The 19579-nt window shown below is 36.8% G+C and overlaps 1 protein-coding gene across 1 annotated transcript in view; it reads right to left on the reverse strand.

Moving 5' to 3' along the window:
* Positions 1-3449: 3449 nt before the first annotated feature.
* The window catches only part of lmbrd1 (LMBR1 domain containing 1), a 67992-nt gene continuing 51862 nt past the window's right edge, over positions 3450-19579 (reverse strand). The window contains exons 14-16 of the mRNA XM_042433666.1: positions 18715-18796; positions 5412-5503; positions 3450-4970 (exon numbers count right to left, since the gene is read on the reverse strand). Coding sequence (XP_042289600.1) covers positions 4860-4970; positions 5412-5503; positions 18715-18796 — 285 coding nt within the window. The 3' untranslated portion in view covers positions 3450-4859. The remainder of the gene's footprint in view (positions 4971-5411; positions 5504-18714; positions 18797-19579) is intronic.

The following is a 19579-nucleotide window of genomic DNA, read 5'->3' on the forward strand; positions in this document are numbered from 1 at the left end:
AGGGTGGAGCTGGCCTTAACCCTAGCTGCTTGCTGCTAGCTTGGTTAGCACAGTGTATTTGCAGTCTATGGTTAACCGATATAATTTGAAAAACAGGCTTAAAACCATGAAAACGTAGTCAAAATGTACTTGCCAGAAAAAACTGAACATTCAACTCCTAAGAGGCTCTTTTAGTACAACCAAATGCCAAATTTCATCTTCTTTTTTTGGGTTAGGTTTTGGTTTGTTTGTGGATTCTTGAGTTGAATTAACACACACAAAATGATGTGAAAGATATTTTTAATCATGGATAATTATCAGGATGGTCTGACCTGATATGGATTGAGAGGTTATAAAACTTCAGTGCTTTCTGATTCTCATTTGGCCAAGAGAATCAAAATTAAGATTACAGAAAAAATGTGTACACAAAAGATGAAATGCTGATGCAAACCACATTTGCATTTAAAAAATCAAAACAAAAAAACACTTGAGATTCAAATGTATTGTGGATCAAATCTGGTCACATTCTTCAAAACACAAGACAAATGTGTACAAAATTTGTGAAAAAATCTAATGCATCTGCACGTATGGCCCTCAGGCACATCCAACTAATAGCTGCTTGCAAAAACATTTTTATTTTACTGAGCTAATTCATTCATTTATTCATTAAAATGAGTTCTTTGTTCCCAAACAAGCTTGCAAGAGGAGCCTAAAAAGTGTTGCAGGAAGGAAGGAAAAGATGAGACAAGACTGGCTTTTGAATAAGGAGGATGTCAAGAAAAGTTGCACTCCAAATGGCAAAATCCTCTGATCTGACACGTTGATCACACAATCCTCTCTGCTCGAGTTCTAGGGCTCCATGTTTTTGGCTCAAGGCTTATTTGCTTTATTAGTGCATATGGGAATGGCATATCACATAATGGCTTAAATCTAATCAGGCTTGCACAATAGTTGTGACAAGGTATGCATACTGCAATCTCTAATTGGACATGCACACAAGATTTCATGCAAATCCATCCGAAGTGAGCCCTGAGTAGTTATAGGCTAATCCAAGGACTGGTGTATTTAACTGTCAATTTTATTCAATGCATGTCCTTATTTTATTATTTTATTTTAATTTTCTTTTAGTTAGGTAAGCAGTGCAGATGTTCACAAAGCTCTGCTTTAGGTTAAATGCATGCAGAAACACTGGTGCAGATAATCTTGACCCATATCTTCTTCTTCTAAGTGCCCCTTAATCTGTTCACATTTAGCACATATTTTTAACTAAACCTTTTTAACAAGCATGATTCTAGCTTCGTGGAAAAGTGCCTTAGTAGTACCCTTACAGAAAGGTATTGATTTCTCCAATCTCAACAACTACCGTCCAATATCTAAACTTCCTTTCTTAGCAAAGATCCTATAATCATCGGTCAATTTACAACTACACACCTTTATTCATTCACTAAACTCACTAAAGCCACAACAGTCTGTTTTTTGCCTGGGTCACAGCAGAATAACAGCTGCAGTTTCAGTCATTGATAACAACGTCTCCTCCCTGGATAAAAAACAATTTTGTGCTGCTCTCTTCATTGACCTCTCAAAAGCATTTGATACCATAGATAATAAAATCCTACTTCATAAACTACAGCCTGTAGGTTTAGATGAAGCCATGCTTAATTGGTTCCACTTTTACCTCACAGAGAGAACTCAGACTGTTGTTGCTGATGGTGCTCAGTCAAGACCTCTTACCATCAGGAATGGGGTGCCACAAGGGTCTATCCTTGGTCCATTGCTGTTTACATTATACACTTAAATAACATAATTCTATCTAATCAATACTTCAATGTCCACTTTTTTTTGCAGGTGATACAATTTTATATGCCCTTGGCTCTAACCCAGCCCAGGCCCTGACTCAGTTTCAGTTTGTCTTTAATGCTTTCCAATTATCAGTTCTTAGTCACAGACCAGTTTTAAATGCAGAAAAGGCCAGGTGCATGGTATTCTCCACCTCCACCAGTAACTCTGACTATCCTGCCATTAAAACTTTAAATGGCACCCATATTACTCTTGCTGAGTCAAATACTTTATATTGGCTTGACAGCAGACTATCATTCAAGATTCATATTCAACATTTGACGCAAAAATCAAAAATCAAAGTAGGCTTCTTGTATAGAATCAAAGGTTGTCTGTCTTCTTCCACCTGTAAAACTATTGTGCAGTCAACCATCATGTCTGTCCTTGACTATGAAGATATTTTGTGTTGCCATACTGCCCTATCTATACTTCAGCAGTTAAACCCTGTGTATGATAGTGCATTACACTTTATCACAAATGACAAATTTCGTACTCATTGTTGTTCTGTGTCACAAGGTTGGATGGACTTCCAGACACTTACAGACAAGAAGAAATAACCATCTCATGTTATTCATCTATAAAGCTTCCAAACTACCTCACATGTCTTCTCTCATTTAAATCTAGTAACTACAGTGCACAATCCAGTAACTACTTAACCTTAGATATCCCTCATGTTCGCACTAATGTTGGCAGAGCTGGTTTCAGGTACTCTGCACCTTTGAAATGGAATAAACTGCCCTCATATTTGTCTTACATTCCCTTTGGAGATTTTAAAGCTTTATCATGTGATGTTTTTTTTATGATTCTTGTAATTGTTTTTTTCATTAATTTCTTGTTTATTGTGTTGTTTCTGTCTGCTGATTGTGTTCTTGTCTTATGAATGTTTCTTATTCTCAGGTCTCTCTTGGGGAGATCCTAATCTCAATGAGACTGCCTGACTAAATAAAGATTAAATTAAAAAAATACCGATTGTGGGTATATACTTTCTAGCCCCTGGATAGATTCTGTGAAATCTGAACACATTGTGGTCATAATTTTGTAACAAGTCATCCTCATCACAAACATTTATGTCACAGATAGAGATTCATAAGAAATTAATCAATCAATAGAAACCACAGGCTGCCAATATGCTTTAGAGACAGCGATATGAGAAATGATCAGAGGTTGGTTACATTTGAAGGCAGCGATAGACTAGCAATGAAAAACAATGGTTGTGACTCACACTGCTGAAAAGATGCTCCCCATGCAGTTTTGCAAGGGTTTTAATAGAAAAAGAGTCTGATTCAAACACCAGCAGTCATTCTAAAGCTAGCCAACTTTAACTATTCACTAATGTAATAGCACATCAACATAGTTATTTGATATGAACACAAAATAACCACCAACATCCCTTTAAATAACTCTAACATAGATTGCAAAATTCAACACACAACTATCATGCTAAAATACTAATAGAATAGCAACCCTGCAGTTATGGCTCTTTTTCTACTTAAGCTGCAGGTTTGTAGCATGGCAACGTCATGTTGTGGGGAGGAGAGATTTCACAATGCAGAATTTGCAATGAATACTGAATAAAAAAAGAAAGGTTGAAAATGTTTCAAAATAGAAAAAAAATATTATTGTCTAGACCGATGTGGAGTGTATTTGAAGTGGTTTTATTTCTTTAAATACAGGTATAATTTAATATTGACACAACATCCATTACAGCATCTTTTTAACCAATCACAGCTGAAAACTATGTGTGATGCTGCTTCTGTGTTCATCATCATCATCATCATCATCATCTATCCGCACCCCTGTTTGCTTTGGCTTCCAGCAGCTGGCTCCCTCAATTCTAACTGAAGGTTACCAGACTAATATCTCAAAGCAAAAACAGATTCAGACTGGTTTCTGTGAGGTTAATTTAGGGTTGCAAATACAGTAATGTGTGCCCATCATAGTAATATGCATTCATGAGGCACTAACATTTAACTTCCAAATTAAACGTGTCATTCATATTCATATTGCCTATCAATTTATTAATTTATCTGTGAATCAACATTTTGTATTCACTTTGACACTAAATGTACCAAAAAGAAATTAAATACGGGAAAAAAGCTGTTAATAGTTGCAAGCCTGCTGTTGATAAACTCAAGAAACGCAAAGTACTCCTTAATTAAAAGAAAATTACATCCATTTTTTGATTAATTCAATTTTTCTTTTTTTTTCTCCACATGTTCTTCCAACACAGAGAGCAAAAAGCTGTTGAACCCATTTAATTAAAAACCAAGAGTTAATGAAACCTTGAAAACACAACATCTGCAAATGGTCCTTTACATTTCACACACACAGTGCACGTATGCAAGTTTAGTAAAATTGGCTTACATACTGTAATGGTCTGCAAAGTAGTCTGCAAATAACTAAATGAAGAGAAAAAAAGCAGTAAATCCACTCACACTATGATTAACCTCAGACAATGACAAGTAAAATAAACTTTGACAATGTTACTGCTGTCAACACTAAGGAATCATTTTTTTTTACCAGTTAGCTTTTAAGAAAACAAACTGGGAGACAAGTTTATGTAATATCAACTGCAATCACATTAAGGATTTTATCTTAAAATGTATTTTAAAGCCAACTATTGATATTGTCATACAGTAGCAATTTTAATGGTCTAAAAAGTGCTTAAATAATGTAAAAAAGAAAGTTTTTGTCTAAAGTCTGTCTCCACATAAAGCTTAGACATAAAGTTTTGGAGCAGAGTCTGTCTGTCTCTGCTGCTGCAATAAGTATGTGTCCTCCAGTAGAAAAATGACCAATTTGTGTCAATAACATTGACTGAGAAAGACACAACAATCAGTCTAAGCATTCTCATTAAGGGGAGAGACCTGTCAACTCAAAACAAGGCTGGAATCCACAAGACACCACTGCAATAACTCCTTAAAACCAATACATTAAATTGACAAATTAATGACATTCATTTATTTGTTTAAGAAATTGTACTTTCTAGTCCCTTTAAGTTATGGTTGGAATATCTATAAACCCCTCCAGGCGAATACTGATTTTCAGTGCACATATTCATCATCACTTATGTCTGAGTCATCGGCCTCCACCTCTCCTTCAATCACAGATTTCTTCCCTCTGCAGCAGGACACCACCAGACCGATGAGAAAAGCCTAAAAATAATAAGCAAATCACACATTAGGAAATACTTGGTGAGGATCATCTGATTGATATAATGCATCAACAGCATGAGGAGGAAGGCTATTAAACATTTTGCTGAGGAGATTAACTGTGCACAGGCTTAGAAAATAATTTCCTTGTAACCATTTTGTGAGTATAAATTAAATTATGGGCTCCTGCTCTCACACTCTTCCCTGAAGAAAATACTCTTGAACTGCTTTTGAACTAAATTAAATGTGTTATAGATGTTGTTACTGTAATTTATTTATTGTCCAAAAGATAAAAAATAACTCAATTCACTTTTTTTTAATTTATTTTGCCAACATTATCAAAATACAACCTGTATCAGCTCTTTTTCCCCCAAAGTCCTACAGAGAAGATTCTAACTGTTATTCCAGGTGATGATCGCATCTTATTTACATCATTGGACTTACCACAATAAAGGCCCAGTTACCAAAGTAGTAAATAGTGCTGAAGAACCAAAACTTGTGAAGGAAAAGGTATGATCTCGTCACAGTGCACTGGTCTGAAAAGCAAAGAGAAAACACAAAAAAGGCCCTCTTAAATCTTGTTGATATTCTTGCATGCAAGTTAACATAAAATACACATAAAATTAAAGACAAACAACATTCAAAAGCAAAAAATTTCATCAATGTGTTCAACACAAGATGATGACTTGTTGAACTTGTTTTGAAGCCAAAAGGTGTTTTTTTTTATCAAGTATTTGTTTCATGGATGTTTTGTACACAAGTAACGTTCAATTTGGGCATTTCTGCTTTTATTCTGACATCTGTCATTTCTTCAAATTTGAGCCCGACAGATATATCAGTTGGCCGATATTGGCCTATCCAAGATATATCGGTATTGCCGTGTATGTTGTCTGATAGGTGCCGATATATATATTTTTTTAAATTTAAGTATACATATACATATGTACATATATACAGCACTGTGCAAAAGTTTTAGGCACCTTAGATGTTTAGATTCTTATCCATTATGCAATACCATCAGAGAGGTGTCTGATCGGTCCCAAATTTATTCATGACATGACAATGACCCAAAACATACAGCTAGAGTCATAAAGAACTATTTTCAGCAACAAGAAGAATAATGAGTCCTGCAAGAGTTGGTATGGTATGGCCCCAACAGATCCCTGATCTCAACATCATGGAGTCAATCTGGGATTACATGAAGAAGCACCTGAGATGGCCTAAATAATAAATCCACAGAAGAACATTCTTTCACCATGAAAAACTGTGTTAAAGTGTACCGAGGAGAACTGCTGCTGTTTTAAAGGCAAAGCTGCTCACAGCAAATATTTTGAGAAGCTATTTATTTTGATTTGATTTATTGATTGGGACACTGTGCAGTTTTAAACATTAAAGATGCACTGCACTGGAGTTAGCTCGAAGCTAATTTGCATCCTTTAGTCCCCCACAATCAAAACATACAACAGCACAACAACAAACAGTACAAAGCAAAAAAAACAAACAAACAAACAAAAAATTAAAGCTGCAAGCAGTGTTGAACGGGCCCTTGCGCCTCCACGCACTTCGGGCCACGACGCAATCGAAGGGCTTCTGTCACGGGCATGTAGATGTCTTCAGACCAGGGCTGTTTTCAGACAATGCGAGGAGATAAACATCACTTTGTGTCTGATCCAAAAGTTAAGTTACTTTGTTCAGTTTTTTTTTTCACATTTTTCACAAGCTCATACAGAAACCTTTGAAAGATGTAAGGAAGAGGGGAATATGTTACTCTGATATGTTTGCTGGCTTTTAAAAAAAATACTTGTATGTAGTACGTTCATGCTTATTTTCTTGTCTGCTCCAGACCAGCCTCCCAACAGGAGTTGAATCAACCTACTTGCTTGACACACAGGTCTGCATTATGCGTTGTTGAGATTTTGGGGTTAACACACTCCTCTGCGTAGGTTTGCAGAGACATTTATATGTGAGGGAATCATAATTCCAGCTGGAAGACACAGGATTTTTATTTTTATTTATTATAAATTAAAAAAACTTTTACTTTTATTGTATCTTGATGTACTCAATTTACCTTCTTTTACCTCACTGTTTTAATATTTTATTTTTCACTGTTTTAATCTCTTATTTTCACAAAAGCCCTTCTAGGGCAGGGTGTTACAAATTAGCATCTGCTATAAACACTATGATACTTACATCTGATAGCTATCTTCAGTTTGTCTATGTACAATGCATCTGTCCCTATCAAATCAACCATAAATAATAAATAAATAATTGAGAAATGTGAGAAGTAACCTCTCTGTGGTGTGGACTATCATCCACAAAAACAGCATGAGTGCAATGAAATGTGACACATCTATCGCTACATGGTGTTTATAATTGCACAAATGTAGCACTTGTTATACATCTGTGTTATAAAGGGGGTCTATACTCACTTAAGAGCCTAAACAGGCTGCTACTACTACATGGAGCAGTGCCTCGGGCAATTTTGTCACTGTAACTAAAAAAGACAACCAATCTTTCGAAAAGAGGAAAACTATGTCACTGTCAATGTGAATATGGCTTAAACAATGAATAAAAGTGGAATGATGTAACATTTAATGGAGCCTTGCATCAAATATATCCAGTATTACACATTGAAAAGGCAAAGGTACATGCAAGAAGACGCCAACAAAGACAGTGAACCATAGGTTATGGGTTATGCATGTAACCCTGAATCTCTGATGCAGTCACGGGAATCCAACTTCATTTGGGACCCTTCCAAGTTCTCCACATTGTTATGTGAAGTGCAAATTTCAATTGATTTTCCACATAAAATTCATGACATACATGCACAACATGACCACTATCACTGAACCCTTCAATAACATCTAAAAATAATCTTTTGTGTATGTTGGGACTCCGCTGCAAACTTTAAAATATGTGGAAGCTATCTAACATCATTCTCTTTTACCATCTAATATTTATCTCAGCACTCCCTGCACTCTTCTCTACTTTGCACTATTTATATCATGTTTACAATTCACTGAAATTGTTTCACAGTCGTTCCTTGTGTATATTCCTGAAGATTGTTGTGTTGTTATCCTGTGTAAGTATATTTAGAGCCACTAAACCAGGGTCAAATTCCTTGTATGTGTAAACATACTTAGCCATTAAAGATGATTCTGATTCTGAGATAGTCAGATGATATTTTGTTGCCATGGACAGCTCCATCAGTATTGACTGAGCACTGTGGTCATGAATATAAACACCCCAAAACCAAAAACTAGAGGCAAGAAACTTACTTACTTACTACTTAAAAAATCCAGTTGCTTTCTTTGCCTGTGGAGCAGCTCTGTGCTTCAAAGCTGGTGACATCATCTTTGAGTCTTAGCTCTCCAGTTTTTGACAGAGCTGATACTGCCATTGATCTGACTGCCAATACTCATTCATGCACATAAAGGGGAATGACTCATCTTAAGAAGTCTCATATTATTCCTGCGGTCTATGCCAGTCAGATCAATAGCAGTATCAGCTCACGTGGAAACGCTTATGATGTCAAATGTGGAAAGTGTCAATGAAACGCGTGCAGTGCCTGGGTCTCCGATTGTTTTTGTGTGAAAACACAGTAAAAAAAAAAGGGAAAGGGAAGAAAAAAATGCTTCCCCTCGGAACACATGTATTAACTTTCACCCTGAAGGAATAAAAAGACAAATATTTCGACGTACTCATAATCGGAGTTGTATAATTTTTAACAAGGCAAGAGAGAAAGTCCACATAGCTGGAGTGAAGACGAAACGCACTGTCTGGCTATGTTAGAGAGCCATCTGGAGCATTAACGCTAACCCTGCTGAGCTGCTTCTATCACACTGTTTTTTACACAGCTCTTCACACTGACTTGAACCCCATGAACAGTGCAATCAGACTTATACTGAGCTACATGACACAGACGTCCACTAGAATAACTCAGCGTGGTTTACAATTTATTCATTAGAGCCAATATTTTCAAAAGCTTCCCTCTCTAGAGTGTGGGAATTTGAAAAAAAAGGAAAACCCAGGTGTGTGCTGCTTCATCTATAATAAATATTAGATAGAGTGGACCTTTGGGAGCCTAGAAGGTGTAGCGACCATCAGTTTTTACATCACCAGGATCAACAGATAACAGAAGAAGCAAGTCTATCTTCATTCCCATGACCTCACTATTTTCCTCTACTACCTCAGCCATCTGTAGCTCTCCAGCTGCTCACCTGAATTGCAAAGCTCCGAGTGGGACCTACAGATGGTTCACAACAGTGGTCTGCCTAAATATATTATCATGTACACCGCTGACCCGCTTCACCTTGAAATCATTAGCGTTCTCTGATAAGAGCATGGGGCAGTGTGTGAGTGCAGGTAATTTCACCTTGACTCATGATACCCGGGTGAGTGCTGCTCTGTGTAGCATAATGCATTATGTATAACTTTCATCTCTGCTTTCAAACACAAACACAAATGCATGCTTAAAATGCTGCATGCACGCACGCACACGCACACATACACACATTGCGTTCTTTGTAAAAGCCTCTCTATCAACGAGCATCGTGTGCCTACACTGTACGCTTCTACTCTCGCTCTCGCTTAAAAGCAACAGAGCACTTTCATTCCAATGTCCTTTGAGGATGCTGATGTTCCTTCAACAGAACTATTTTAAAATCTCTAGCTTCTCATATTAGTGTTGTCGATGAATGTTCACCAAAAGCATCTATTCTCTGTGTGAAAACTTTGTTTTTCCACTTTCAGAAAAAAAATCCATTTGAGCTCTAGACCTCCAGATGCAGACACCGACAACAACATGTAAAGTAACCTAAATAACCTAACTTACCTTGATGTAACCTAAACCACTGTCTACACCAGCAAGAAGCCAAGAAAAATGTGGTTATTTAAAACCTGGGTGTTGTTTCGTATTTTTGTTGGTTATGATAAAATTGCTTTACTCACCAAGTAACTTTTGAGATCTGGGAATGTAGCTACATCTCTGTAACTGAGTCCAGTAATACAATCACACAAGTTATTACTGTAACAACCCCCTAATTTAAGCATATTATCTTAACTATTTGCAAAATGAAAACAAAAGTAAGAGTTACATTTTCTTATTCAAATATGTATGAGGGGGTGACCCAAAAGGCACTGCAACTCTTAAAAATGAGCTCCTATGCTGGCAGCTTATGGTAATTCACAGAACATTATGAGGTTCTACTTGGCCTTACCTGGTCAATGGAAACAATAAAACTGCCCTTGAATTATTTTCTGACCACCTTTTGGGCAGCACAACAAGCTATAAACATAAAATTGGAGTCGAGTTTTAGGCAGTCTTATGAATGTAACTGCAATATTCCTTTTAGCTGTAGTTTGGTTTCCGAGAACGCCTGAGGGAAATTTCTGGCTCTTTAGAGGCTAAATGCTGCACTATGTTCACCTGCTAGTCTGTCTACATATTGGTGCTGGGCAGGTAGTGTACAGTGGGCTTATCAGAGCTGCCTGCTGCTGTTGGAAACAGGGGTTGATGACAGTGAACCAAAACAGTAAAGTTTTGGGACATTAAACCAAAACAATGAGATGAAAGACACTATAAAGCTCTGTAGAGCTGAGGGGAACTGCAGAATCAGGTGATAGGTCTCTGAGTTAACAACACCTTTCACAAAGTTATTTGATATAGATTACAAGATGGACACTTTTCTTCCAGGAGAATAACTTTTGATTGCAGCCTGTCGTCAAAAGAAAAACAACAGTATAGGTCTAAAATTCAGGCTGGCAAAAACGACCTGTAGTTATGCATCTAGCAGCTGTAGTAATTATGGCCCGGGGACATGACTCAATTAGGATGACGTCAATATAAGGTGACTTGATAAGATGATTTTTCCCTCATTAGGAGGAGGCGGGTTGAGTGGATGGCCAGATAGTAGGATGGCTAAATGTGGACTTTGCTGCAAAAGACCACTGTTCACTTCCCGTTCCCAACCCCAAGTGTTTACTTGGGGTTGGGGTGGTGTTTACTGTTGCCATGATGACGAAGGTTGCGTAACTTTAAGGAAGTATGAAACCACGTTTTAAGTAATCATTTTAACCCAAACCATGATTGTTCCCTAACCCTAACTGAGTGGTTTTTGTGCCTAAACCTAACCAGACCTTAACCACAGCGTTGTCACACCATAAAACATAATTATTTTTTAACAGTGATTTGTAACGTAATATTATGGTCCTATGGGTCATTCTGGAGTGTATTACTATGGCTGCTAGATGGTGTAAACATAACTATAGGTCGTCTTTTGCTGACTGAATTTTAGACCTATACTCTTGTTTAATTATGAAGATGTGTTGTTTGACTGACATATTCCATTGTAATGCAAATTGATGATAATCCCCTTGATGCAAAGAAAATTACTATTAATTTGTGTTTGGGTTGATGGAGTCTCTTGTTGAAAATTGCTTGGGCACCTGACATCTCAGAGGCAAGTTAACATAAAATTATGACCATCTTCCCCCTGAAGCTCTTAAAAACAATGCTGTGGAAACTGGCAAGTTGCTAGGAAACAGACAGCAGTCCATCGTGAGGAAACTCTCCTCTGTACTGGAAGTTTTTTCACTTAGATTCAAGAATAATGTGATATGCTGTCTTCCAAGGTAAAAACTTCAGCTTATGGTTAAAATTCAGCTAACACTACAAGCAAAACATTTATACAGAATGAGGCAGGCATAAGGGCCCTCATACAATACTTATAATTTTGTCACCCATAGTGTTGACCTTACTGATGAAAAAGAACAAGAAATTATCAGCAGAAAACCTAAAGCAATGACCCAGAGGGCAGTTATTAGTAAATTGAGCTCCCGTATCAAAACCAAAACCTGGGGGTTATATTTATTCATATTAAGTGAGAAATAAACATTCCTTTTTGCAAAAGGTGTTTTTGAGCACCCTAATTAAATGATATTGTTGTTGACATGTTTAAGTTCCATTATAAAGCTGTATGTATGACTTTATTTAGTTTAGATTTAATCAAGACAATCTTTTGGTTTGGGGAATAAATGGAGTCAGGTGTGCTAAAGTCATTGGTTGGATTGTCAAGGGATCTATGTCACCAATAATGGGGATTGCTAATGTGATGATGGAGGCGTTAACATGATGGCAATAAACAACAATGGAGACAGTTAATTTCTTGGATGAGGGAGCAGTCATTAGAGATGGACATGAAGACAGATAAATGTGTGATGGCAGGGATCATTATCAAATAAAATCAAACGCATCAATGAGAGGGGGGGCTATTTAAAGGGGTCTGACTGATTATATACATTATTGAGGTCTTTAATGATTAGACAATTGTCCAAAAACAACAAAAAAGAAAAAAAAAAGAACTGAAAATGTGAGCTTATTCAGCTTCCATGAAGCACATCAGGTACAGTACGACTACATAAAAAAACACTCACATCTACACTGACAAGAGCAGAGTGTAGATGTAGATGGACTTAGATGCAAGTCAGTGTCTCAGTGTCTATGATCAAAGCAACTCCCCCTCCAGTAACAGCAGCATGAGCATCACGGTGGTAAGAATAATTTGATAGAGCAGCTTCATCTAATGCTGAGAATTCCTCAGGTTTCAACTGGGCTTCACAGAGCCATAAAAAATTTAAATTATGTTCATTAATAAAATCATTTATGAACAGAACTTTAAAATAAAGTGATTGAATATACTAAAATCAAACTTGGAAAGATTTAGTACTCTAAGAGTTCAAGTTTGTGTCAATGGCTTAAGAGAAAATGAGTATCCTATAAAATTAAATGGACTGGCTGTGAGAGAAGTAGGGTGGGGGTCCTGGAGCCCAAAAATGATGGGGAACTGGGATACAGAGAGGCTTATTGGTAGCAGCAGAGGCATAGACGTAAAAGCCACCTAATGCAGTGTCCGTCAAGCAAACACAAGTGTTAGGATAGTCAAATACAAATGTCATGGTCTATTGTGTTGAAGGCTATACATAGGCATACAGGAATAAGATCAAAGTTTTCCCCCATCAGCTGCTAAAATGAGGAAAAAAGAAAAGAAAAAAGTATGTATCTCTTATGTCCAGACATAAGAGATTCTGATTGTAAAACACCTCTAAACACCTGCGTTAAATCACATACTAAGGAAGACTTCGGGGTTCAGGTTGTCTGAGGCCATGGTAACTAACTCCTGATGATTAATTTCCATTATGGTGATTAAATGAGTAATGGCCCGGTTTTGACCTTAGAGAAGATAATGGAGAGCTTGGCACTAAGCACCTGCTCACCAAGATAGTTAGTGTCATCACACCACTGTGACCAACTGGCCAATCAGTCACCAGCTTGACTTCTACCCTCTTTTGCCTTAACTGGCTGCTGACCCAGTGTCATACCAGGAGTCATTACAAAATTATGTCTTTCCAGAGCCTGTTGTAGGGTCAATGCCATTTCTACCAAAGTGTATTTGCATTCTTGTTCTTTACATCCAAAGAAAGGGAGCCTGAAACTAGGAAATAGGCAAATGTAAATTCATATCCATGTTTGTGAATGTCTTGGTCATACTGCTGTAGAATTGTTATTCCTCCCAGGAAAAATGCTACAAAGAATACTATTTCTATGTTTACAAATCATATCAATATACAGTAGCACACTGCCAGATTCAAAGATGTGGCTCTGGATTTGAAAAAAAAAAAAAAAAAAAATTCTAGAGCTTCCTAGATTGCATCCAATATTCGAATAACAAAATATAGACTTAGTCAACATCATGTAACAGATGGGTTAGGGTAGGGTTTATAGGATGTGAATATGAGAATGTGTGCAGCAGCAGTATATGTGCATCCTGTACGCATTCTCAAATTTACTATATTTTATTTATGAATTATTAAATGTGAAACCAGTAGTGTAAAATCACAAAAATGTCATCACAAAACATTTTCCAATTTATTATCAGCAGACCACCAGCAGATAATAAAGAAATACAGATAATAATAGATAAGCAGATAATAATACAAAATAGGGCTATTATGTTCAGAGTGACACTCTAGCAAACAACACAAATTATATTGACGTACATTTAGATCATCTGGTTTGTTGACTAATTGGCATGGAGACACTTTCCTCCTCACCTATCCCTTTCCCCTACCTTTTTGTTGCTACAGACATTGTAGAAAAAACAACATATACCTAGTAGTGATGAAGCACTCTCTCCATTTGGAAAAGGCTGCTTTGTGTAAATTAAGTGAAAGAGAATTGCAGTCTTTCACCACACAAATGAAATCTTTCACCTGTTACTGTCTACAGTGTATCAGTCGATAAGCTCCTGATGTATTCACTCTCAGTCGCATGTGTTGTCTCTGCTTGATACTTCCTCCTCCTCATGGCAGGTGGTACAACGGCTGTTATGAAAGCAGGAGCCATTTCCAATATGACCAAAACAGGATCAGTTTTCATACGCTAGTCAAAAGACTGAGTAGAAATACTGCTGGCCATTGTCCTACTAACTTTCTGGCACAGTGACTCCTTTAATATAACAGCACTGGAGAATGCCAAAAATGTGTGTAGATGAACTGATCCCACGCTCATTTGACATGTGTTCTCAGTGATTAACACTAGAAACCCTGATTTCTGCTCTTACCAGCTGAGGGTCCTGCGGTGCCAGGAACACACCCGGCTCTTCTGCTGCTATCTACATCTTTACTTCCAGTGAGATACAACTAACAGGCTCAAATACACAACATGATGTCGTATTTCAGAATCACGGCTAGATGTGTTTGGGTTATTTGTAATTGTCATGGGAAAGGAAACAAATTAGTGTTAAAACAAACAACTGCACAAAGACGATCCAATTAATTGCCACAATTCTCTCTGTATAGTCATGTAAACAGGAATGTTATGAGGACTTGTCAGTTTATACAATTAAGTTGGCAGTAGTGGCATTATTGTCATGTGCTAACCGCATTAATTGAATGCAACCTTATTAACCACGTAGGGAAATGTAACTAACTACCAAAATAATGCAATGTGCCTATTTGTGTTTGTATTTTATTTTAGTTCAAATCTAAATTAGTATTTTTAATTGAAACTATTATTTCTGCACAGGTGACTATTTGTGAAGTATTGTTTTTTGGTATGAAACTGGTTGTGATTATGTATGGGGAAAAGGGTTTTAAGAACAAAAGATACATTCCTGCTTAAACGGGACAAATCTACTCTTAGCAGCATATTAATTATGGCATTCATATTTAGAATATACAGTATTCTTCTATACTGTATATTCCATACTCTGCACCTCCAGGTCTCTCATAGGAGAAGCAGTTCTAGACACTCCTCTCCACGAAGACTTTGTAAATACACTGATTTTATGATGATGATTTAATTGGTCATGGTATTCTGCCTAATCATACCAGTTTCTAAATATACTTAAGCTGAGCGGGGGGCCTCTGGCCACGAAAATAGCAACCAATGACCAGTGACTGCCTTTTGTGCAAGGTGCCATGAAAATAGGGCCAAAATGCTGTACCTCTTTCAAAAGTCAGACATTTGTCCATTAGCACCTCTATGTTGTATAAACGTAGAATTATGGTTCTTCAGGCTGCACATTGATGATACAAAGAGGCACTGCTCAGAGACATTAATGTGATGCTTTCTTTTATACTTATATGTAGCATGTTTAAGTTTGTTTTCATCTCCGCTTGATTTAGTTTGTAGTCAAGACATCCCTATTTAGATGAGCGTGGTCACACTCAGGTCACCATATCTGTCAAGGTTTGTGCCATTCATTTCATGAACGAGACTGGTTCCAGATTCTGCTATGATCTGAGCAACAAAGGCACATTTTCCAGTTCTTTATTTGGACAGAAATGACAAAACTACATAGGCCCTATACGGCCCTGGTCTTTCACACAGTACACAGTCAGTATCTTTACAATAAATATTCTTACAGAAATAATGTGCTGATTCATTAAGCATCGGTAAGCATTCAATAAAATTACATTATTGCCACTGCTATTTATTGTTGCTATTTATTGCAGATGTGTTTATATTCCAAGTGGGAGGCTATGTTTTTACTAATCAAAACTTAGTAATAAAAGATAATATTTATTTTATCATTTTTCAGCTTCTGATGTCATCAAATTTCTTACAAGATCACATGTAAAAGATTAAATCATTAAAAGACTGTAGTTCAGTTGAACTGGAGAGTGTGTGATCCAACGTGTATGTCTAAAACTGAAACTACAATGAGACACACATACAGTGTTGTCAAACATAAGGAATGCGGCAATATCTTCACACATCTACTGCCTACTGCATGACACATTTTCCTATACTATACTTGCTATATAATTAATACAACAACAAGCAGCTGCAACATCTTTGAAGTACCAGCGGGTCAACGTCAACTTTGTAGTTTATTCAAAGCAGCTTGATCAGCTAATTTAATTGGGCAAGGCCTATTTTCTTCAATGTGGAACAAAACTGTTTAGCCTACCCACGAGTAGGAAAGAAGCTAAATGTGTGTGAATACACATCAGATTATTGTAAACAAATAAAATCATGCCTCTCATCTCTGCAGTTACTCAACTACCTCTCCTTTATCTTTCTATTTTCTGCCTGTCTCCCTCTATTGCAATGGATTTTCAGTACTGTTGGATAAAGTGAAAATTATTCATGAAAAACAACTCAATAATGGCTATCTAACATCTTTGCTTTATTCCGGCATACTGTACACCTCATTGTCATTCAAAACTTTTCTGCCACAATAGGTCCAGACTCACATACTGCTTTAATGGCGATGGGAGGCACTGTAGGGAACTTCTTCACAGGAACTGACACACTGTGGGGAACTCTTCAGAAAATATGGTCTTAACGTGGAACCAAAAGACATAATAAATAATATAATGGACAATACACTTACAGACATAAATAAAGCTCCTCCTCAAGTAACATATACTGTATAACAAGGCTACTTTCTCATTTTCAGGGTGAATCACCTTTGATTTGGGATTTTTTTTTGTGATAATCATTCACAGGTCAGCCTAGCCTGCAGTATTTAGTATTTATCGATTTGAGAGCCTTCAAGAGATAAAAAACAACTCGGTGCAGCAGAGACAAAACGTATAGCTACAAAAAAAAAAAAACTGTTATCATGGTCACAGGTTGTCATTTGTCACTGATTGGTTGCCAAATGTCAAGAAGGTGGATCGATATCTAATATGAGCCAGTCAGAGGGCAGAAAGAGAGAAAGAGTAGAGGAAGAAGAGAGGTGCCGTGCTGTGGATAGCAAGGAACTCTTTTGTTGTGACTGTGATGAACAATGAATCATAACCGTCATCGATGACATATTTTGGTTAAGTTTCTGTCTGCAGCTATTTGTTAACTTAAATGAACAGAAAGCAATGGCAATCTCTGAGCAGTCAATATTCAGTTGGTGGCACAAGAAGAGGACTGGGCCGGACTGACCACACGGCGAATGAGAGTGGCGCTGCAGGAGACTAGTGCAGGGACTGTGGGAAGTGTGATGTTTGTTTGTGGCTTGTTAGAGGCCAGTTTGTGCAGTGTGATGTTGTACGACTGTAATCAACCAAACTAAAACAAAAAATATCAAAAGAATAAAATAGTTTACAAATGACCATAACTGTGATATATGCATCTGCATATAATTAATTCAACAAAGCAATCATTTAAGACAGACACAGTAAAATTTAGGAGGACATATATAATATAGGAAATATAGATATGCTTGATATTTAATTGACTAAAAAAATTAACCACTTCTACTTAACTGTTTTCACATGATCTTTGCTCTATTTTTATTACATACTTGACATTTCAACCCATAAGCAATCCTTTGTTATTCGAATTGCAGTCTAATTCTGTGTTTTCTGGAGCGGACTGTTTATGGCTCAATGCTTTGATTCATTTACATAAAATAATAAAAATAAAAAAAATAAATCATTATCCAGTGCACTTACAGACCCCCACTAAAAAAATTAAACATGCACAAGAGCCCAGCTTTTCTTCAGGATAAAATTGGGTTTACTGCATCTAAAAATCACTCTGAATGTATATGTGGTTACATTGGGATGAAACAAAAACTAAGATGTGACATATATAGTAGAGGATGAAGTGTGTTTATTTTCATCTTTGTTTCCTTTCATCCTTAGGATTTACAGTTAACATTAGCTGGAGTGCAGTTTTAGTGATTCTCCGACATCTACTTAAGAATCCATTTTCATGACCGCGCAGTTTGATCCAGTAGATATTACAGACGGATGGATAGACAGACACATTTTGCTTCATATTTCAAGATACGTCCTCTATCTCTAAAACTATCTCTGGCTTCTTAACCAAATATAATAATTGCATCATGTCCGCTCCACCACCGAGAAGAGCTTGACTTGAGCATTAGGCAAATTAATAAATGATTGTGATAAAGCTCACTCCTATTATGTACATTCACACATTTGTGTTTTCATGGCTGATTTACTATAATAAGCGTTGGCATGGAGACAGCACAGGGCCACGTACTGCATTAGTAAATATTTGTCTGTTTGTTATTCCGTCTAATGAATAATGAATGGTGATAAAGATTACTGAACAGTGTTCTACACGAAATGGCTTGGTTGTACACTGTCCTTTCTCTCTTCTTGTATAGACCTGACTTGTGAATAATAAATATTTGATGATGTGTTGTAAGTTATTCCAACATCTCACAATTCGACCAATACTACTTTACTGTGCTAGCAGAGATGACAGACTTACCCTCAGGTGCGTCAGCATCACAGATCTTTGTGATGCCAACAGTGGTATTCCCAGATGTAGGACCTGCTGAGGGCATCTGACTCTGACCAAAAAACACAAGAGGCATGTATCCATTTAGCAAAGAAACACTACAAACTACTCCAGGATGTACAAATTGATTTAGGTTTTCAAAGGAACATAAATGCATAATCTCTGGAAATCTATAATACTAGAAAAATGCCCAATAGCAACAGCCTTTTACTCATAAAGTATGAGACAAACTTACATCTTACAAAGTATCAGAAAAATCTCCAAGCAGTTTTGATTCCAGATGATGTTATCAATTTTGCAATGGATACATTAAATAAATAAACATTATTCACATCCTACCAGGGCAATAAATCATAGACAAACAACAGGTAAGTAGAATGTGTCATTTTTTGTTTTTGTTTTTTGAATGTCATTTTCAAGGATTACTTTCACTTAAAAGAAGTTCATTGATTACTAAAGTAACCAGAAGGCTCAAGTTTGAGGTATTTACTGTGCACCATTCTGAATATCTGCTACATATACACTACTTTGTATATGTCTAAGCTGGTATAAATGACACTGTGAAACAATGTATTCAAATATTGCAGGTGAAAAGACAGCAGCAGTTACTGTAAGAACTGTTCACCCTGTGAGTCATATGGAGCTGGTTTTTAAAAAGGTTCTTTTCTCTCTTTTAAAAAGAGGTTGTTTCAGCAAAACAACACCGTGGTGCATTTTAATTATGTTTTTTAAAAAGATTTTTTGAGACGAAGTATAGACACAAGGGTGCATCTAAAACACATGCACACACCCACACGCAGCGAGAGAAAGAGCAGCAGAGCTACATCAGATCAGG

This window comes from Thunnus maccoyii, chromosome 14, assembly GCF_910596095.1.
Source record: "Thunnus maccoyii chromosome 14, fThuMac1.1, whole genome shotgun sequence".
In the NCBI taxonomy this organism is placed as follows: Eukaryota; Metazoa; Chordata; class Actinopteri; order Scombriformes; family Scombridae; genus Thunnus; species Thunnus maccoyii.